Source organism: Paramormyrops kingsleyae, chromosome 13 (genome assembly GCF_048594095.1).
Source record: "Paramormyrops kingsleyae isolate MSU_618 chromosome 13, PKINGS_0.4, whole genome shotgun sequence".
Lineage (NCBI taxonomy): Eukaryota > Metazoa > Chordata > Actinopteri > Osteoglossiformes > Mormyridae > Paramormyrops > Paramormyrops kingsleyae.
The window spans coordinates 12,373,071-12,395,331 of NC_132809.1; the positions used below are offsets into that span (position 1 = coordinate 12,373,071).

General features: G+C 47.2%; 2 protein-coding genes across 14 annotated transcripts in view; one reads left to right on the forward strand and one right to left on the reverse strand.

Annotated features, from left to right (window-relative positions):
• The window catches only part of abtb2b (ankyrin repeat and BTB (POZ) domain containing 2b), a 35,783-nt gene extending 31,842 nt beyond the window's left edge, over positions 1-3,941 (forward strand). The window contains exons 10-17 of the mRNA XM_023842146.2: positions 61-326; positions 622-800; positions 929-1,034; positions 1,140-1,242; positions 1,331-1,412; positions 2,392-2,460; positions 2,784-2,897; positions 3,029-3,941. Of these exons, the coding sequence (XP_023697914.1) occupies positions 61-326; positions 622-800; positions 929-1,034; positions 1,140-1,242; positions 1,331-1,412; positions 2,392-2,460; positions 2,784-2,897; positions 3,029-3,217 (1,108 nt within the window). The 3' untranslated portion in view covers positions 3,218-3,941. The remainder of the gene's footprint in view (positions 1-60; positions 327-621; positions 801-928; positions 1,035-1,139; positions 1,243-1,330; positions 1,413-2,391; positions 2,461-2,783; positions 2,898-3,028) is intronic.
• A 2,659-nt stretch (positions 3,942-6,600) lies between these two features.
• brsk2a (BR serine/threonine kinase 2a) overlaps positions 6,601-22,261 on the reverse strand; it is a 136,723-nt gene continuing 121,062 nt past the window's right edge. For 6 of the 13 annotated variants that reach the window (XM_023842147.2, XM_023842151.2, XM_023842156.2 and 3 more), the window contains 8 exons: positions 21,971-22,031; positions 19,948-20,155; positions 19,057-19,105; positions 17,483-17,606; positions 16,624-16,804; positions 15,832-15,921; positions 13,593-13,643; positions 6,601-9,020 (listed from right to left, as the gene is read on the reverse strand). In XM_023842147.2, coding sequence (XP_023697915.1) covers positions 8,797-9,020; positions 13,593-13,643; positions 15,832-15,921; positions 16,624-16,804; positions 17,483-17,606; positions 19,057-19,105; positions 19,948-20,155; positions 21,971-22,031 — 988 coding nt within the window. In that variant the 3' untranslated portion in view covers positions 6,601-8,796. The remainder of the gene's footprint in view (positions 9,021-13,592; positions 13,644-15,831; positions 15,922-16,623; positions 16,805-17,482; positions 17,607-19,056; positions 19,106-19,947; positions 20,156-21,970; positions 22,032-22,261) is intronic. The other 7 variants (XM_023842153.2, XM_023842148.2, XM_023842154.2 and 4 more) reach the window with 4 other exon arrangements.

Below are 22,261 nucleotides of genomic sequence, written 5' to 3' on the forward strand. Positions count from 1 at the left end.
CAATGTCCTAATAGCTACATCTGTGCCCAACTGTTTCTGGTGGCGGGGGGGGGGTCACAGAAATGTCCTGAGGAAGCTGCTGACTCAGCCCCAGCAAGCCAAAGATGACGTACTGTCCCTGGAGGAAATCCTGGCCGAGGGGGTGGAGGCCGAGGCGGGCAGGGAGGGGGGCTGGCCCAGGGGATGTCCCCCGCTGAGCCCCAGCTGCCTGGCTGACGTAGGGACCACGGGGCTCTGCAAGGCTCGCATGAAGGCCTTGCAGGAGGCCACCTACTACAGCTCCGAGCACGGCTATCTGGACGTCACCATGGAGCTGAGGTCACTGGGTAAGCTGCTGTCATGGCGACGCCTCGATTTGGGGGGTATTACTAAATAGAGCGGTACTCCCCCCTACTGAGAGAACTGCTTATTAAAGAAAGCGTGGGGGGTGGGGGAGAGGTCAAAACAAGAGCATTTTCTAAGAACAGGAAGTCCATAGCGATCAATCAAATCACCCCAAATAAATGAGTTCTTTATAAGGAGGGTGGGTGGACCCTCAGTCTTGCAGCTTAGTGGGCAATGTGGGTTAGTCTGACGGGTCAAGAGAATCAGGCTGAGCGCTGACGTGGCGTCGCCCTACAGGCGTGCCGTGGAAGCTCCACGTTTGGCTGGAGTCCCTCCGTAGCGCCCAGCTGCAGTCCAGGGCCGGCGTCACCCTGACACTTCTGAGGGAGTTCACCACCATCCGGGAGGAGGAGTACTCTGAGGAGCTCGTCTGTGCTGGTCTGCCCCTCCTATTCTCCATCCTCAAAACCAGCAAGGTGAGCAGGAGCACAGTGCACTTTCTGTGGGTCACCGGCAGGGGGCGCCGTGTAAATCCAACCATTTTTAAACACCACAGTAAGAGCACGGACTTAAATAATCCAAAATTTCCCCCCTCAAATTCCAGAATGAAGCTATAAATCAGCAGGTGGGCTCCATCCTCAGTCACTGTTACGGCTCCGCACCCCTACCAGCCATCGCAGAGCTGAAGGTGGCGCTCTCAGCGCAGTTGGGTAAGGGAGCCTCCCACTTCAGCCCTACTTGAGGGATCTAGCTGCTCCGGTCAATGGATCTTGTCTTTAATGCAAACCTATGACTCCTCTGAACCAACCACCCAGATCCCCACTTCCTGAACAACAAGGACATGTCAGACGTGACCTTCATGGTAGAAGGGAGGCCTTTCTATGGCCACAGGGTCCTGCTGATAACAGCCTCTGAAAGGTGAGCCGTGCTTGTAGAGATTTACACCGGTAAAGATCACAGTCCCCTTTCCTCCACTGAAACGCCGCCCCCCCCTGTGTCCGCTCAGGTTCCGGACCCTGCTGGGATCCTGCAAACCGGAGTGCTCCAAGGATGTTGAAATCCCCGACGTTAAATACAGCACCTTCCAGGTAAGCCAGTTGTCATATGCTCACTGTGCAGATGTACTTTGCATATACGGGTCTGTGGTTCTGCTCTGAATCGATGTTGCCAGTTCCTTTCAATGGCTGTCACCACTTAAGTAGTGCCAAGAACATACTCAAAAAAAATATATATATTCTCTTAAATAGGTTTTCCTATTCAGTGAGAGTAACCAAAAACGAATCAGCAGCGATCAGGAAATACACAGGAGGATTTACGCAAACAAACACAAGGGGCTTTTCATTAGTAACACATGTGACTCAGTTACACAATGTAAGCAGCAAACACTGGAGCCACAGCTGGAGGACGTTAAAGATGTTGAGAGGGTGGGGGCTGCCTTACAGTTACTGCCGTGATGTTCAAGATGCCCGTAACTACAGCAAGAGGCAGCATACTCGGTGCTGGCTTCAGAGTCATGTTCTGCTGATATGACCTTAGGGCAGTGTTTCCCAATCCGGTCCTCAGGGACCCACAGCCGGTTCACATTTTTGCTCCCACCCAGCTCCCTGCCAGACAGTCCACTGAGCTGGGAGGGAGCAAAAACGTGGACTGTCTGTGGGTTCCCAAGGACCGGATTTCTGGCCATTAGTCAGTCGATCTGGTCAAATAGATTGGGATTTAGTCATTGGTGGGGTCTTCTATGCATCCATAGGCAATTTTACTGGGAGTGCAACTGTACCCCCTATGGATCAGATGAAAATGCTATTAGAACACATTATACAATAAAATTAATTTATTTTTTAAAGTTATGTTTGAAAATGTGGCTTGTGTTAGTCATTTCATTGTTAATAATAATTTATTCTAAAAGTATACGTTATAAATTTTTTTTTAACAAATGTATTTATCTGGATGAATGGCTGGTCGGGGCCTCTCACCCAGCACGCCCTGGGAGGACAGCGCACAGCTGCCAATGCATGCATCTCCATGAGCACTGGAAACACCGAGCTCCCTAATGCCTGTTTGTTTTAGATGATGATGTCTTACCTGTACTGTGGAAGTGCCGACGCCATGCAGGCCTCTGTGGCTGACATTCTGGAGGTGAGAAGGTCCCAGTCCTTGCGTTCCTCAGTCAGAAGTGTGATTAACAGCCTAACCCTGGGTAATTAGCTTGTAGCGGAATGCTAATTAATTTGGTACTGTAGTAGATAAAAGAATTACACCTTCATTATGTGCTGGGGTTTTGGCGTTTGAAGCCATAGGTTCAGAAGGGCTGTCGCGTGCTCTGGCATGTTTGTGATTTCATTTTCAAATATACAGCACAATTAGATTTACTCTACAAGAAACATATGGAGGTAAATGTACATAAGGAGAATAGTGTAATGTATGGCCGTCATACTTTGTTTTTTTTGGCCCCCGTCCAGCTGCTGTCAGTGGCCAAGTTATTCCAGCTGGGGGCACTGCAGAGACACTGTGAAATCTTGTGTACTAAGAGCATCAGACCGGATAATGCAGTCAACATCTACAGGATTGCCAAGGTGAGACCATCTGAAGGGTCAAAGGTCAGGATTGGTGGAAAACGGTATCCAATCACGAGGAATCTTCTGCGGCTGCAACTTACTGTTTTAACTGACGGGGGAGGGGGGCATCTCTCTTGGCGTCGCTACAGGTCCGTGGGGCTGCGGAGTTAGGTGCGTTCTGCGAGGCGTATTTCCTGCAGCACATGCCCGAGTTGCTGGAGATTGAGGCCTTCCGGACTCTGCTTCTGGGGACGGGGGGCCGCGATTCCCCCCTGGAGGAAATGGAGGCCATGCTAGTACGCCGGCTTCACTCACTCTATGTGTCATCCCGCGTGTGAGGCGACCATCGAGGAAGGTGACCGCAGAGCATCGTGGGATTGTGGGTGTCTGTCAGCACATGCTTAGTAACTTTAATGCTCTCAGCTCTGGTCAAAGATGCCCCAAGTTCCTTTTAATGGCAGGAGAAAAGCACATGACCAAGAAAAAGAGGCTCCATGGAAAATACGGCGGTGCTGCCCTCCAGTGGTCAGGGACGGCTCAGTTTCTTGGAGAACAGACCCACAAAATCCCCCTGTAACAGAAAGACTGAAAAATTATCGTCAGCTTAAAATGCTGATAATGTAAATATTTCTTGTTTAAAATGTGAAAAAACTTTTCTATTTAAGGAGAGGAGGAAAAACTATTCACCAAGAACGGTACCTGATATATTTCATTGCAACTGAATAATGTAAGTTAAGAGTCTAGCTGGTTTACCTATAACCTTGTAAAGCTGTTGCCCATTTTTCTGACAGGCTTGATCTGCCATCTTTAGTGTGGACTTTGGCCATGGCTAAGTGCATAAGGACAATTTGGTTAGTCGCCGCAATGTCATGTTCCAGCCTGGGATCCATATCAGCCCTTTCTGTAAAAAAAAAAAAAAAACTTTGTCCACTAGGTAACCAGCTTTTTCTCTTTGGCAGAAGGCTCATTCCATCTAGAATGAAGGGTGGGTAGAGATATTAATACAGCCTAACCAGCCTGGTGCTGCAGACATTGTAACCAATAAATCACCTTTCCAAACTACAGGGACGGTCATTTCCAGGACAATATTTTTCAAACAGCCAAGCATTGGTCAAAACAAGGAAAAATGACATCACAGCATACACCCAAATGCCCACACAAGTATACTTTTTCAGTTATAAAATTTTGCTATCACTGCTTTTAATACACAAATGCAATACAGGCTGCTCTCGACTTGCGCAAAATATCCAAGATCCTTAGAACTTAATGAAGTCCTAACCCAAAAAGGCGACATATGATTGAAAGTTAATTTGCACTTTATCTTTTCATTTATTTGTCTTATTTTAGTATGTGTTGCTAGTATATTTTTGATGTTTTTGAGCTAAAAGGTGTCTTGAATGCTATGAGAAGGTAAATCTGACTCCTGTAAAGGTTTGTGGAACAGAGTACTTGCGTTAGTCTAGAACTGCCTGTATCACGTTCGGTGTCCGTGCAAACAGAAGACCGCAATATAAGATACTGGGTAAAATGACCTCGTTTCAAATACCGCTACTCTGACTCCACCTGCTGCTTCCCTGGTGGTACTGCATGAAGCTCTACTGCCATACACAGTGTCTAACATATTTTAGCTTCCATATTTCATCCTTGTCAAGTGTTTACAAGACTACACACACTAAGCATCTACACTAAACTACAAAAAAGTTAACGGTTCGTATGAAAAGGAAATGGGAACTGCAGGGAGTGCTCTCATTTAAAGGTTTTTTTTTAATTTAATTTTAAAATAAATTATTCTCCGATCTCCGAACAGGGTAAGTGATTAAAAGAAGGAAGGATATAAATATTAATAAATATTAATCATGCTATTAACACATCTCCCAGCAATGATGTACTTGTTCTTGTTCCGCTAGTGGGCTTGAGGGTCTTTGTAAATGGACTCCCATGTTTAACTAATGGGATCAAAGTTCATTTCAAGGAAAATACTCTCTTCTTTTCCAACACATAGTAATTCATTAATGCTCTATTTAAAAAAAAAAAAAAACATGTATGAATGTACCATCAATAGGTTCCAAAAAAAAATATTTGCAGATTATTTCTAACCAGTTAACCAGTGCCTGATAAGGGGAATTTGTCGCAGGTAGCACAGGGCAGAACATGTAATCCATCATGGCACTTGCGGACTACAGGAGGAGACCGGAGTATACAGAGGAAACCCATGCAACGCGAGAAGAATATGCAAAATCCACAGACCCAGAGTAAGGGGTGGAGACGAACCCAGAAATGTGAAGGCGCAGTGCAGCCTATTAACTGAGCCACCGTGCAGCCTGTGTGCTATAAATACCTCACTGAGAACTCGTGCAATAGCTTTACACACTGGCAAACAGTCCACTACAAATTAACCAGTTACATCCATGACAGAAGACAACTCTGGCAGAGAAAAATCATAGCTAAAGAAGAAAAATTCAAGATTAATTAGAATTCTCTTATCTAAAATTCTCTTATTAGGTTTCCTGGCCTGTCTGGATTTCAAAGAATAACACACAGGCATCGTTTGACACCTTTTGCATTTTAGTTTTCCATTAACCACTTTCCATTAAGTGCAGGATGACCAAAGCTAACGTCCAGCACTTCCATTCTTGTGCACGTGGCATTAACTTACTCCGTTTGTGCCACTCCGCTAAATGTTAGGCAACCATTTTCCACACAAATCTAATGCTTAACCAGTAGAGGGCGACGCTGAGCCTGGATCCAATCACAGGCAGCGCTGAGAATGAGGCGGGGGGAACACCATGGATGGGGTGTCTGTCCATCACAGGGCACGTGCATACACACGACCATACATATGGATTATTCAGCTACCAGTTCTCCTAAAATGCATGTCTTTGGACTTTTTGGGGAAGCTGGAAGACACCTATACCGAAAATAAAACCAATTTTAAGACAATTGGAACTGCCCTCTACTAGCGGGAATCGATATAGCTTAATTAAAATGATAGGAATAATGATGAGATCAATGATATTGTTCCAGTAGTTACGTACTTATTTAAACTAATTGAATACGTTTTAAACTGCCTGTAAAGGAAATGTATAAAGAAAAGCATAAACTTAGTCTATCAATAGTGTAAATTTCAGAGCTGTCCATGGTGACAGACATCAGCAGAAAAACAACATTCACTGAGAACAGGAAGTGCTGGTACATCTATGCTCAGTATGCACATTCATATTAATGCAGTATGCAGCATTCTTCTTATGCAAAATAAATTATGAAAGATTATCTAAATGTAGGCCTATACATACTCAACATTCATACTGATTCAGTTATACATGATCGATACAAACTTTAAATCCAGATACTGTAGTTTAAACATTTCACTTATTGTTAAATGCAGAATTATTCTTTTTTTTTTTTTTTTTTAAATTCGGTACTTGCTGAAATAAATGATGAAATAAACCCCTGTTTTGTTAATGTGTCATTTTCACTAGCTGCCTGATTTAACAGGCCTACCTAAAGTATTTTACAAGCAGGTGGGAAATACGATTAACTCACCCCAGGCAGATGTGATGGCATGGTCAACTCCGGTTAACTCCTAGGGAATGCGTTCGGGGCTTTTCAATATCCTCTGGATGCTTCTAGAAAGAAATCAGGGTCGAGAGGCAGCGGCGACGGTCGCTAACCGGTCCAGGCTGTCGGGGCCGGGGCACACACAGAACGCCAAACACACGCCTTGTAACTGAACGAGTTTTATTATTGTTTTTTCCACTGCAGTTGTTCACAGTTGTTACAAGGGGATACATCTGGAGTATGCTCCTGCTCAGTAACGACCAGCAAAGGTCTTTATCCTGTGTACCTTTCATCTCAAAGTACAAAATAAAGAGGATAACAACAGGTATTGCTTTATTAGAATATTTTCAAGATGAAAATCCCCTTTCCGCTTCTTGCACTTGGGTTTGTGTAGGTGGGAGAATCTGCCTTTTTAATATAGATTTTTTTTACAGTGTAGAGGAAGCATTGATCAGTATGTGCAGAAGGGGGTGGGGGCAGAGAGAGACGGAAAAAATAACTTATAAAAAGTGTGTGGGGGGGGAGAGAAAGCGAAGATTATTTTTAAATAAAGTGAGAGAGAAAAGCGATTACGGCAAAGTGACGGTTTTATGGAACATTTACAGAAACAGCATGCAAAGAAAAGTTGTATCGGACATGCACACAGTAATACGAGATAAAATCCCAGAGCAGGAATCCCCCTTAAGAACTTCATTGCCCAAATTCATCTATTTACAAGAAAAGCGGTTCAAGTCTTTTTTCCCTTAATCTGTCGAACACACACAATGATATGAAACTGACAAATATCAATAGAAGATAATTTCCTCAGAAAGAGGCTAGTCTACATTCTTAAATTACTGGTAAATTATTATTTTTTTTAAACATATACTACAATATCTTTTTTTCCTCGCATTTTAGGAAAGAAAGAAATATCCTTTGTTCACATTGTTCCAATAAATTAGGACAAAATTAAAGGAAAAAGAACTTTGTCTCTTCATATGAATCAAACTGTGTTGCCTCTTTTAAAAGACACCAGGAAGTAAATAAATAACATATAATCTTGGCTAACATTTATTTTTATATATATATATATATATATATATATATATAGCCAACACTTAATAAATTAAGACACAAATAAAGAGAATAAATAAATCATAAAGATCCAATATGATCAGCCAATATATTTCCCTCCCTGTCTGACAGCGTAACGGTCAGGCCAGAGACTTTCACATAGAAACCGGAGGTGGGTGGAGGTAACAGCGAGTAGGGATAACGAACCTGAACGAATAGCGAATAAGTGAATAACAGCAAAATACCAAAATAAAGGGGCGAGGGGGGATTGTGGCAACACAATTCTCGAATCTGACCCTATAGCTAAACAGTGTCACAACTAGACATTTTTACATAAGAAACATATTCAGCCTGTACAACAGAATAGATCATTCATTTGTTCAATTCCCTCAACTCTCCCACACCCGATTCTTTCCCAGACACCCTTCCGCTTCTGAAAAGGGGTGTACAGTCTTTTTTTTCATCAAGGGTGTTGCCAGTTTAAACCCGGTTATTCGCACAAAAAGTGTACGTTAAAAAGAAAACAGTCCTGTAAGTCCGCCTTTGACAGCCCGGTGCTCCATCTTCTTCTGCCTCCTTTTCCTATTGTTCTTATATACCCCCGGAGTTCTCGCGTGCGTGCGTGCGTGCGGGTTTGTCTGTGCGCGTGCGGGAGAGGGACAGCGCGGGATGGGCACGTGTCGTCGCTTCACCTGTCTCCTCCGCCTCCATCTATCTTCTTTTAGGTAGAGACGCGAGGAGGTCGGCGATGTGAGAGCGGTCATTTTTACGAAGCTCTGCCGGAGACTGGTAGGAGGGTGGTTGGGGTGATGGATTTGGTGTGTGTGTGAAGACGAGAGGGGGGTCCGTTTCCTCGGTAACTCGCACACCGGCTTCGCAAAGCGCCCTCCGTCAACAAATGGCCATCTCGCGCTGCACGGCACGGGGGCAGGAGGAGCAGGAGGCTGGCTTTAATACGTTTTCTGGATAATTCCTAGCAGCAGAAATAAGTCAGGTCATCACACAGGTGAGCAGGGGAAGAGACAAAAAATTAATAAAAAGAAGGACAGAACAATAGCTAAAAACATTGGGGTTATTCCTGTCGAGGGGAGGGAAGTGGAATGGGGCAGCCGTTTTTTTTTTTACAAGTGCTAATTTTAAAATATTTGCTTTGTATCTATTTACAGTCATTCCATAATATAAAAGTTATACCATCTACGGATAGTTTCCAATTTTATTTACAGCAGAAGTGTGAGTCACTAGCTTTCCACGCGGCGCCATTTGATTCGCGCGGATTTTATACTATTTTAATCTGCTACGGCTTTTTTTAGGGCTGCTCCTGTGTCCCAAAGGGTGCCACCATCTTTGCTTTCTCTTTGCCAGCGGGACACTTTGAGTCTCCTCTAGAGCCATAGTCATTAGGCTCGCCGTCGCGCCTCCCGCCGCTGGCGCCGTGCTTGGTGGGCGTGCCCGGTGGGTGGGACACCTGACCGTTCTTCTCGTCTGAAAAAAGTTGTTTAATTACGTCAAAGAAGTTACTCAATGGGCTGCCTAGGTACACAGACGGGAAGAAAAAGAGGGAGAGAGAACAAACAAACCAATGAACAATGGGGTTCACAAGAAGAAAGTGGAGGGGGGGGGGGGGGGGTGGGGGGGAGTGAAAGGATGAGGGTGTGACGGTGAGAGGGGTACAAGAGAGACTCTGAGCCACAGGCTGAGACACATTCAAACAGGTGGGGGTGGTGTTTATAAAGCCACACGTCAGAAGAGCCTGGAACACGACTGGGGGTTTCAGGAGGGTGAGTTCTGTGCTGTGGCCTCGGAGTCTCCACCTTGTTTCAGGTCCAGATGGCAGGAGATGGAGAGGATGTGCTGTAGCGTGAGAAAGCCTGCGCCCTACCTGCCTTTCACTCCAGAGAAAGGGGGATCCTCTCCCCGTCTCCACCGCATGTAACCGGAGTGCGACTGGGCAAGCTTGGGAACCGACGGGAGGCATGTTGGGGTGGGGGTAGGGAGTGAGTTCCACCCGCATCACTCTGTCTCATGCCAGCGCTCAATCACACATACAGCACAGCTGGGCTTTGTAAACTTGTACAGAACAGGGTCTGTTTATCACCTCAAACCACTAGTAACGGGCGAAGGAAGGTCCAGTTGACAGCTTGCCTATCCATTTTTGAACTAGGCACTTTTTAAATGGTTTCTCAGTAAACTTATCCAGATGCTCCCCGGGTTGTGATGGGGTTGCGTTCTGATAAATCATAAGGTGAAAATATCGTAAGGCAAAAATGCATTTTAAAATGGTACACGTTACCTAACAAACATCATAGCCTAGCCTACCTTAAACATGCTAAGAATACTTACATTCGCCTACAGTTGGGCAAAATCATTTTACCCAAAGCATATTTTATAGTGTTGAATATCTCATGTAATGTATTGAATAATGTACTGAAAGTGAAAAACAGAAAAGAATTGAAATACCCATCGTAAAGTCGAAATATTGTGACACGGATCATCGTAACCCAGGGAGCATCTGTTAAATAAACTTCAAAATATGCTTTCATCTACCTTCCAAGTGTCCAGGGTCCTGGGAGGACCTGGACCCTATCCCAGGTAACACAGGACACAAGGCTGAGGTACACCCAGGTTGGGATGCCAGTCGATATATACATAAAACAGAATTACTAAAAATACCCATAAATATATTACAATGAGTAGTGTGTAAAATTGGCAACCAGGAACATTGTCAGATTTCAGCTATAACCAGTTAACAGGTAGGGGAATAAACCCCAAAAACAAAGAAAAACTGCTTCCAGAAGGAATAACTGCAGATTAACTTTTTTTTTTGTCTATTTTGGGGCTAACATTCAGAATATTGTTGACTGTCACCAACAGTAACCAAGTAATCAAAGCTTAAAACCAGAAATTAAGCTCAGTAACTGGTCCGCTGAGAGCTCCCAGCACTCAGCCTGTCTACTTATTTCGAGGCGGTGTCAAGGATACGAAGTAGAAATTGTCTTGAGTTGCATCGGATTCTAGCATCCATCACTTTGTGAGCGGTGCGCCCTTCAAAATATCCCCCCTGGAAACAAGGGCGCTTAGTCACTCAGACATGTGGAAACGAGGCCTGACAGCTGGCCCCCGGGCCGTGACCTGCTGCTGGGCGGTACTGACAGCCATACGATCTGGCCAAGGGGCTTAAAGGCGCTAAGAACAGCCAGGTAGGCGGACACACTAGGGAGAATGGGGCAATGACAAGAACGTCAAGCAAGATGGAAAAATCCAGATCTATCCGTTAATTACTGCTGTTTCCCATCCATCAAACTAGATTCGAACTGCAAGTGTACTGCAAAACATTTAAGCAGACACACAAATTTGCCAAACTTGTCCTTTTCAGCTAATTTCACTATTGGCCATTTAAATATAGAGGTCTGTCAGTCTGTCCTACCTTCCCATTCCACCCTTCTGTGCTGAAGTGGCAGTAGAGCACCATCCAGTCAGTGGTATTTCAGGATTTTATGTGGTGCCAGAAGCTCTCCCAGAAATGAAAGCAAAGCCTACCCTAGGTGGGAGTCGGACTGTACCATGTGAGCTTTGTGGGGCAGGGATCCACCTTCTACCCAGAGAGATCAGCAACTATAAAAGCAGGGAGATGCACAATTAACCCCCATCTTCCGCAGATGAGAGGTCCCCTTTCTGTTTCTATGGATGCCAGCCATGACACACACCATGAGGCAGATGCTTGCCAGTGCTCCAAAACCCAGGAGGCCGGAAAACTCTTAAATACCCATCCGCTGCCCTTCCCACCTGACAGGCAGTCAGGGGGAGTCTGACACAGAGAACGGGGAATCCGGGATCACACGAAACAGCAGAGGCTAGTCTTCTAGAGATGTTGTGAAAGCATCTGTATGAGTCTGACCCGTGGCTATAATTTAGTATTCATTCTCAGGTGAGCCAGGAGCCTTAATCAGAACAGGCAGGCTGCCATTAGCATTGCTAAAGGATGGCTAGCAGGATAACAGGAAAAGCACAGCACGTCCGGCATACAAGGTTAATTTTCAAGAGACGGGCAGAAGATTCCCATACCTGGAGAAAGGGGGGTGGATACCTGACCAACCCAGACTACAGCTCACCCCAGGATCTCAGCATCCAACCTAACATCCTTCTGTTTGACTCTTCACCTGAATGTAGGTGTGAGAGTGGGCAGGCAGCAGCTCCGGGCCACTGTAAGGCTTTGAGGTCCTGAGCATCGCTCAGTTTGGTGCTGGCTCATGTCTCCCTCCCTCAACGCAGAGGCCTTGTTTCCAAACTGACTAATGGATTAACGACAGGCTGCCCAGCGGTGAGTGGGCAGCCATCGATTCGGCGTTAAGCCGCAGTGGGATGGCCAGCGTGCCGCGCAAAAGCGCTAACTGGACGCATTCCAGCCTAAAAGTATGGCTAATTAGGCCGGTAAATGAATACCGTCAAAACATGAGCCCCGACCGAGTGCCACATCTCTTTGCGGATGGAGAATGAATCTGCCACCGCCAGGGAGAATCACAAACCAGGCTGGAGTAATGGCTGAGCACTGCAGCCTGCCCCCGCCCCCGCTGTCACGGTCCTGAGGACGGACAGAGCACAGTCACCATTTCAGTCAGGTGAGCCCTGATTCGGCTGCCTGTGTGCCTTTTTTTTTTTTTTATTTTTTTTTAAACAGTCTTTGCCTAGTAACAAGTGAGGAGCGGGCGCAGTGCCGTGGGTCACATGACCACAATCCATCACGCAGCTGCCTCCTCCTCCTCCGCAGCAGCAGGCTTCTGCTCTTCCGTCCTCGCTCTCCGCCCCCTCAGACTTCTCTGCGCCCTCGGTGGCTGAGCGAACGGCACCGTCGCTGCCCCCGGATGGCGCTAATGATCTCCCATAATTGAGCCTTTCGATGGCTCCTGCTCACTTATGCAGAATCACGGCTGCCGTCTCTGTTCGGCTGTTTCTTCACCCCGGTTTCTTCACCCCGGGTCCCTGTCGTTAGTATGCCTGACCCCAAGCGTCTGTCCTCTGGGACGGGGCTGAAGGAGCCCCCCACAGAGGGAGATGGCAGAGAGTGAGTGATTTCTACCTGTGCACATCTGTGTTCTCTATCTCAATCTCTCTCTCACACAGCTGATTTCATTTCTTCATTTACACATTTTCACACGCCTGATTTCCAGTTTCATTTACACACAGATACATTCAGCTTCCTGTATTGGAGTACTGTAGAGATCCTCTTAGACAAAACCCCCCTCCCCCCCTTCCCTGTCATACCCCCCCTGTCTCAGTCACCGCAAGTCTCTCCAAGCCCTGCAGGCTTTGGCCTGGAGAAGCATCAGCCATTAATCCGAGCTCTTACATCTACATACACGACCCGCTAAGTCCAAAACCACTGCCTGCCCCCCCCCATGCCTCCCCCTGCAATGCAACAATAAACCAGAACAGCCTGTAGGACATGCATCAATCTCCCTTGTCCTGACGGTGGCAGTACTGACAGGCCAGCCCCTCCCTGTAACACAGGAACACTAACGCGGCATGTTCGCCAGGGGCTGCAGGAGGCCGGTGTGCTGGCAGCCATAGAGAAATAGCAGGATTACGCCTGACCTGTGTAGTCTGAACAGTAGGGTGTGGGATAAAGCCTGACCCACTATCAACCGCTGGGGTCAATCTCCATTCTTAATGCAAAACGCTCATTACCCAGGAAAATGCTTTTATTAATGTTTCCATTTCTAACATAAACACGAGATGCAGTATGGCCCAGACCGGTAACCACACATCTCCATGATATGGAAGCCCCACCGAGTCAAACACTCCTAGTCACTGTGGTTTGCACGTTACCTTCACCGTCTGCAGAGTTTACCGCACCCACAAAACGGCAGAGGCTGCGCAGATCTCACTGGAACACAACGCATGCAAAGCGCTGTGGGGCAGAGATTTAAGGGTGGCAGCTTCCAGAAGCCTAGCAGGGGGAGGAGGGTGGTGGGGCGAGGGGGGGGGGGGGGGGGGGGGAGTGCTGGGTAGACAGAGCACCGGGCGTGGGGGCAGGGGCGGTGGGTGTATCACATGCATGTCACAAGTGTGGGTGGGTTACCAGTACATGGGCTGGGGAACTCTTACCACACTTGGAGAACTTCCCCGTCAGCAGTTCCGAACAGTGAGAGGAAGTGTCTGTAGTCACGGGGGGAGGGGGAGGGACATTGAAAGGTCTTACTTCAAGAGGGAAGATCCATTTCCAACATGCTCTCCAAAGTACGAGATGAGTGCTCAGACATCCTTCACTTGACCCATTTCCACCACAGGACCAACATTCCCCGTTTGCTTTTGAGGCTCACACCTTGAAGATGTCCTCAAACAATCAGACTGCTTGTCATGGGAAATTAAAACCGGTCCATTAAGGGTTCCCCATCGGCCTACATAAAATATGAAGTTGACTTGACTCTGAGTCACCAAATGCTCCATTCTCCGATGACCACAGACATATGCTTCATGAAGCAGCATCAGTCCCTTGTGCACCACAGACTGTGGCCTCCACACTGCCCCACAGCTACTCAAGGAAAGATACAAGGGTTCCACTTGTCCCTAACCGACAGCTGAATGGCCGCCAGCTGGAATGCACTTCTGGCTACAGAGACAGTGACATGATAACAGGAGGGCGTGAGCTGCTCCCTGTGGCTTCGTTTTTACAAACCAGGGGCACCTTCACCTTCTGCAGTTCATTGAGTCACCGCTGACTTCCACTCACCTCCTCAGTCGAACACTACACAAGTCAACCTAATCTGTCTTAAGCGTCTTAATCAGTCACGCATAAACAAACTCTAACAGTGCATTTTGATATTGGTGAAACCACTCGAAGTAGCATTTATTTATTTATGCTCAAGGAAAATTTATGAGCTCCACCTTGCTTCAGATGTAAGCTCTGTAGAATCAGGCTGCTGATAATGTTTTGCTGATTCCAGCAGTGAGCGACTGTGGGCTGGTTTCATGCAAGATCTCACTGTAACCCATTAGGAGGTGTTTGAAGATGACACTGACATCCAAAACTCTCAGCAGTATAAGCAAAGTGCATCTGAAGCTAATGTCTTTGCTATGCTGGTAACCTGTGCATCGTTTCTGAATTAAAAAAAAAAAAACACCCAAACATTCCTCAAGTCACACCACCGTCCGCTCTCAGGCATCTTTCAACACAGACACTAATAGTAGGCAGCAAAGTCCGACGGTTGGCTGCTAGACTGTTGTGTTCTCCATGTGACTCCAGACTAGGGTCCACCAAGCAGTTCATGGCAAGCTGGACAGCGTGGGATGAGGTGTGGCATGTGAGTGGGGTGAGGTGGAGACTCAACCAAGCTTTGTGATATGTGGTGTGGAGGACATCTATATGGAAGGTGAGAATCTACCTTCTGCCTAAGACTTCCTGATATCAGCCCCTGTGTGGCAGGTAATTCAGCATCTCACTGGCACACCTGTCTTTGGGCAAACACCAAAGGTACACCAAACGACAAGAAAAACAATCTCTCTGGTGCAAGCTATCACAGCTTTGTTACAAATTGAGCTGCTTTGAGCGCTCCAGCTTGGCATGCTGTGATCTTCCTGTCTGGTCAGTACGTGTGGATCTGAAACATGGTGCCAGTGGCCTGTCTCGCCAGCAGAGGGAGCTAATACCAGGAAGTGAAGCAGATTCAGGAACTGATACAGTGGTACATGAACAAGGACATGCTAGGGAACATGTGTGTTTGGGGGGGGGGGGGGGGGTTCTCGTTCTCTCAGTTTTCTCTCTTCTTCCCTGCCAGTCTCCCTCATGGTAGCCCATGCGTGTCCCACTTGCTTCAGAAAAGTGGATGCCTGAATGAAAAAAAATCGCTCCACTGGCCAGTTTTTTTTTTTTTGTCCTGGAAGATATCCTGATCCTGAGAGCAGATGGGTACTAGCACAGATGCCATGTTTGGGACACGGGTGCAGCCATTTTTCATGCCGTTTCAACCCTGACTTATTTTTGTTGGAAATAAGGCGATCCAATGAAGAGTAGGGCAAAGCGAAGGGGCGATCCAAAATAGAGGAATCTCCAAGAGGCACAAACCCCTGTTCACTCCCCCTGTGTGAGTCAAACCCAGGATAAGGGTGTCCTGTCATCTTGACTGCAATCAAGGTCACCGCACCTAGACTCTATCCAACGATGGGTCAGGGGTGACGGGCCACGTGCGGTGGGGGCAGGGTGGTGGGGAGGGGAATTCCCTCTAGAAGGGAGGCCGGCAGGGCAGTGCGGTGCTGGGCTGAGCGTTGAACATGGCGGAGGGCAGAGGCTGGTGTGCGCCATGCATGCGGAGGATGCCGTGACGAATGCCAGCAGGGCCCTACTCACCAGAGAGCTGCTGGACTCCCGGCTGGTCATGTGTGCTCAACAGCTGTGCCTGGATTGTCTCCACCACCCGCTTGAAACGCCGGCTGGGCCCTGCCATAATGGGGCCCCAGGTCAGAGAACACCATAGATTGAATTACTGACTTTCAAATACTTTTACCTTCTATGAACATTATTTATAAACAGAGGCATCATGAAGAGGGGAAACGTAAGACAGTTCTAAGGGGTCCTGAGTGACAGGGGCCCTAAATAGTTTCAAACTTAAGTGGATTGGGGGCTTAACATGATATGGTTTTATGCTTGATAACTTTTTTCACTCACTCCCTCATCCCATATTTTTCTTGAATGTTCTTCTTTGGATGTCCCTGAGACCCCCTAACAGGACTCACAGCAGTAGTAATGACTGTGCCCAGATCAGGCCGGAATGTTAGGGCACAGGGGACCAACGTACTGCTATCTGACACAGCAGAGTAAGAGTAGCCTGTGATTTGGAGGGAAAACAACCCCCCAATGATTCTCTTTAAATTTAGCCCCATAAAGCCAACCTTTTAAACATACATCTGGATAAAGTGTCAGGAGGGTTGAAAGGGATGCAATTTCAGTTCAGAACCACGGACAGCAGCCAGCACTGCGGCATTTGCCCCATCATCCGTTCTATACCCCCCTCTCTTTCACACATTCGCCTTTTTGTTTTCGTTACCTCTCTGCCTCCTTCTTCACCCTCCCTCCAACATTTGCGACACCCCATTGAACAGGTACGATTGGACAGGGTGTGCATGACGTCGCCATGGTTACCTGAAAGAAGTGTGAAAGTGACCGAGTAAATGCCGTTCTCCTTCTGCGCCCCACTGCCCTCGGTGTAGGTGATGTCCACCTGGAACTTCACGGGTTTCTGAAACACGGTGGGCCCGGCGGTGGACTTGTACTCAGCCCGGAAACTCGTCTGCGAGATCACACTGTGGCTCAGGCTAGGGATCTGAGGACGGGAAGATGGAGGGTACAGTCGTCATAAATGTGCATCTCGTCAAAAGAGGGAGAACCCAGACGCAGGAGAGCAGTGATTGTCCTCTTGGGAAATGTAAATAACAAGTGAACTGACGTCCAACTGTCACGGACTAAACTGCGACAGAAGCCATTAAATCGACTCTGTGAGGCAGCTCTAGGAAGTGCAGGGGTCTCTACTTCATAAGATGCAGGTAATGGAACTCCTTTCCACCTCCATGACATGACAGCTTAAACCATGGGATATATATTTCTCTGAGAAAGGCTTTGGATTTACCCGATCCTGACCTGCTAATTTAACAGCTTCACACAAAAGCTCAAAGGTAAACCTAGAGGCAGACGTTCTTCCCGGGAAGCGTCTACTCACCTCGCAGAGCTGCTCCTGCAAAGCTCGGAAGTTCCACCAAAAACAGCCCGACGTGGGCAAGTGTTCAATGAGCACTGATCAGAACGGAGCATATGTATGCTAATGATCGGCGCCAGGTGCTGATTTCTCCATTGACCAAGAGCGAAATCGGTCACACACAGGGAAGGTGGAAACACAATGGAGTGGACGTCCACAAAACCATGGCTAGAATGCTGATGGAACGAAGGGAACGGCAGCTTCTGAATAGGGATTGGGGAGAGAGACTGGCTGATGTACGAGGCTTACTGAGAGAAAGGCGTGCACGATGTCGGCTTTGATGGAGCTCAGCGGCTTGTCCTTGATGACCACGAAGATCTGCTCCTCCTTCTCCAAGTTGATAAAGTTACCAAACCAGGATTTTTTGGCAAGTCTGCAAGGAGGTAAACACAACATACCCATCACAGCGCTGCACTTACAACACAGCAGCTCAAACACCATGAATGGAGATCAGCCCCCAAAGCTCCACATGGCAAGGAGACATCGGACACATCTCCTGTGAAGACAACCTTCTGTTCCCTCAGCCAAAGAACACCTAGGGTTCATAAACATACAACTTATGACTCAGAAGGAAACTGACAAAAGAAAACCATGTGTACACAGATGAAATGAAAAGGTGAGACATAACATTAAACAAAATTTTAAAAAATAAGGGGCATCGTAACAGATACTGACTTGGCAAAAGTACTGAAAAATTTAAAAGAAAACTATACTTTTCACTCTGATTTTCCCCCTAGTTGTTTTTAAATTAAAGCTGCAAAAAAGAAATGAGATTTTTTTAAACCATTTTCTACTGGTAAAAAAAAGATCAAAACGGCATCGTATGTTCTAAAATTGACACAAAAGCAATTTGAGGCTTTGAAAAGTGATTTATGGGCAGTAATGTAAAACAGACATGGTTCAGACCATGGCGGATGGATCTGAGCCCCGCTAGTGTCAGGAGAGAAAAGTCAAATTCTGAGCATTCGCCACAGGAAAAGATGCAGCATTTGATGGTGGGAAGTTTCTGACACTTTGCTTCGCTGCTGTGTTGAACGATGCCAAGTGCAGGCAGCAGGTGCAATCATGCCCCCTGCAGTGTGGGACGAGGAATGAAGATCAGCTGGGTACTAAACACTAGTGTTCTGGTAAAGTAACCGCCTTAGTGGCAGAGTGGGAATTAAAGATTAAAGATGCCTTTGAACTGGGACTCTCATGTTACAACACAAATGAACCTGAGACGTTCTGGACCCCGTGTGGAGTATCTTGGTATGTAAGAACAATGGCTCAGGGGAGCATAAGGTGCCAGACATCTCCCAAAAAAGTAACAAAAACCATTACTCTCAGCACAACGGAGTCGAACAAAAACACTGAAATGTTCAGAGACTAGATCTCCCTTCTGAAGGATCCTAATTGCGCGCATGTGCATGTAAGCCTGTGTATGCAAGTTTATATGCGTGTATGCCATAGTGCCGCTGCTGGCACCGTACTCCGTAGGGTACATGTGTGAAGACTGGAGGATGAATATTTGCAAGTGTTTACATCACCCTGTAAACACAGCCCCATAAAATGAATTCCATTACATTTCATTGAATTAAACAGAAGCAGCAACAGAGCTTTCATTTCAAAGCCAGTGTCAAAGACAAACATTTTTAAATGATGCTGAAATTGTTCTATTATCGTGTTTCGATCGGTCGTGCTTAGGTAATTTTTTTTCCAGTCTGACGTTTGCACTGGGAGCTACAAGCAGAACATCATTTGTGTGAAGAAGTAGGTCATACAATCGCACTGCAAAATACCTAATGAAACATCAATGAACAGGATATGAAGGGAGTACAACTCACTCTGGGGAAGACTCTGGTGTGAGGCTGGACATCTCCTCTTGTGTGGGAACTGCAAGGGAAACGGGGGTCAGAGGTCACTCAGATCGAAATCTGTTGCAATCTCCAACATTCAGGTTCAGTTCTGTATATAAATCCATCTATCATTGTTCCTCGTTCCGCATGGAAGACCTTTTGTCATCTTAACTTAAAGCATGCAAAGGGAGATCCGTCAGAAGACCAGGTCAGGTTCTTTCTTATACGTAAACAAAAAGAGCTCTATTTAAAAGCTAATAAAATTAAAATAAGGCACTGGGTGTTTTGTGCAATAGCGGGCCCTCTAGAATATGTATACAGAAACAATGTATGTCTGCATAATCTAAGAAATTTTAATGTATCCAGGATAAAAGGACTTCAACATCATCGAATTAGAACCCTCAGATAGTAATATCTGATCACCCCAAAGGTTATCAGGCGAGAGTATGATGTATGAGAGTATGACGCCTATCCCAGTGACTTGTCCTTGCTCATGAGAAGCAGGATTAGAGCTGTTGCTGGAGTTAGATCTGTACCAAGGGGATGACTGATATTAACTGAACACTCAATTAGGAGATTAGGAGACAGACCAGTGTGTCAAGCCGTAGAGGACAAACTGGGCACCTACTTGTGGCTCATGTGCACCTCTACTATGCTACTGAGCTCATGCAAGCTCATGCAAGGTTGCCTATCTGTGGTGGTTTGGCAACGGAGGGTAAGACCTAGGACTGCTAAGTAGCAACTAGTACTAGTACGATCCAGTTCTCCATTGTTCTTATCATCTATCATCAATGTCTTTGCAGCCAGGCCAGCTGAAAGGTTTAGTAATACGTACGTGTGGAGAGAACTCCATGAGAAGAGTAAATGGTGCGGCAGTACCTTGCAGTTTTCTGCGGTGGAAGCGTGGCGATCCCAGGAAGCTGTTTTTGATGGAGTTGAGGCGAGTTCTCCAGGGCATCCCACCGATGGAGGGGCTGGGGGGAGGTGTGGGACTGGGGGTGCCGGCTGGACTCTCCTTTGGAGTGTGCACTGGCGTCCCTTTGGGAGTGGGGAGAGGGCTTCCCCGAGGGGAGGGGTGAGGGGTCACCTGTATGATGGGGATAGATTTTGGGCTGCGGTCAGTCCCAAGCATGGGCTGGACATGGCGTAGTCGAAAGGGAAGCACCGGGCCGGCCTGCATGAAGGGCTCTGACAGCTGGGGGGGCATTGGCCGGGGGGGCCAGAATGCCTGGGTGCTGCTGGGGATACAGGGAGGAAGTAGCTGGAAAGGTGAGACAGGTTCAGATTTGCTGGCAGAGGGAGTGGTGACCGCGTTCGGATTGGACCTGGTAGACTGCAAGGGTTTTTCAGCCACCTTGGGCTTGGCAGGGAGGGTCTGCGTCCTGGAGTTGGATGCAGGGGGCATGGCAATGGTGAGGGCATCACCCTGTTCAAGGCAGGGGTCTGGGGACAAGCAATGGTCAGGTGACTGGGGAGAGACAAAACACTTCCTAACAGGCTGAGGCAGGGTAACAGACCCAATGGCATGCAGACGGGGAGCGGCAGAGGATCGAGGAACAGAGCGGGGAGGCAGCGACGAGACCCCGAGGGGAAAAAAGGGAGGAAAAAGGATGGTGGGACATTAAGGCACGGGAGCACAAAGCAGGAGTGACGGGAGTGCAGAGAGAGAGAGACAGAGGAGAAGAACGTGCATTTAGCCAAACCAGAGGCAACTGGACGACAGAAGATCACAAAATCACCGCAGTTCAAGATGCAAGATAGAGAAAATGCAAAAACAAAGACACAAACATGTGAACGGAACATCTTTTTCCTTTAGCTGGAGTACACTGCAAGTGGCAGCCAGGCAAGCGGGTCACAAACAGGAAGTGACATCACAGGTGACCAGGGAGATGAGGACACGGAGGTGCAGCCCTGGAAACAAGCCCCACTCATAGAGGGTACGCCAGACACTCTGTCTCCCCCCATCCGCTTGTTACTGGGGTAGGATTGTGCTGTTGTGACCCGCAGTGATGCTGGGAAGTAACTCTCACCAAAGATTAATAAATACAGTCATATCTTAATTTAAAAAAATCCTTCAGTCCAGTAAAAAGTCCTGCATTGTACATGCATTGTACTTACTAGGTTTCTGTACTGTTTTTTTGCCTGTTTTCAATAAATGAAAGAAGCAGCTTTTGCCGGTGCTACTTTTTTAAGTTGGTGAGTGGGTAGGAATTCCGCATGGAACAGCTGGAGAGCGCCATATTCTGGGGGAGTCAGCCGCGGGGCGGAAACCAGTAAGCCCTCCCAAACAAGCACAATCCCTCAACGTAATCGGCAAAGTGGGATTTTCTGCAGCGTTCCCTAAGCTGGATTCCCTTCCATCTCACCAGCCAGAGCGGAAAGCACGCCTTTCTCTGGACAGAAGAGTTTAAATGCACAGACTTTGTGCTCCTTCGCTTCTCTGAGGCACTTTGTAATCCTGTCAGAAGGCTCCACTGAGCTGGTCACAGCAAAGCCACACAAATCAAAATGAGGTAACGGGTGTGGTTCCTGATAGCTGAAGTTTAACGTAATACAGGCCAGCTGGTGATAACTTTATAAAACTTATCATGATAAGTTCAAGTCCAACTGTCAACCTTTGAGCTAGACAGGTGCTGGTAAAAAATTAAGAAAGAACATGGGTAAGGAAAAGTAATAAATGGATAAATAAAATGCTGATGTCAATTTGTATAATCTCACCATAGCCAGCAAATCAGTCAGGATATGTGGTATTAATGAATTAAGCACTTTTCTCTGATTTAAAGACATAGAAATACAGAGATAATCACGCGTCCTGCAGGAGTGTTGAGCTGTGTTTTGCTTTTGATCAGCAGCTAAGCCTCTTGCAAAGGCTGGTCACGCATGGGCCGGGAGGCTTACTTACCCGGGGACTGGTGAGGGGGCTGGTGGAGAGGCCCGAGGAGGCTCCACTGATGGACCGCGACCTGGAACAGCAGGTGTGGGGGGGGGGGGGAGACAGAAGCACAGAAAGGGAGCCCATTAGGAGGGGCGGATGGGCATCATGGACAGCAGTGCAGCCGAGAGATAAGTCAAGGCGACAGCAGTGGGTAGGTGGCGGGGGGGGGGGGGGATGGGTTTCAGGGATGCAGGGCATGTCTATAGGTCACACCTCCTCACTCCACACACACACCCAGAGATGCTCATCAAAACAGCA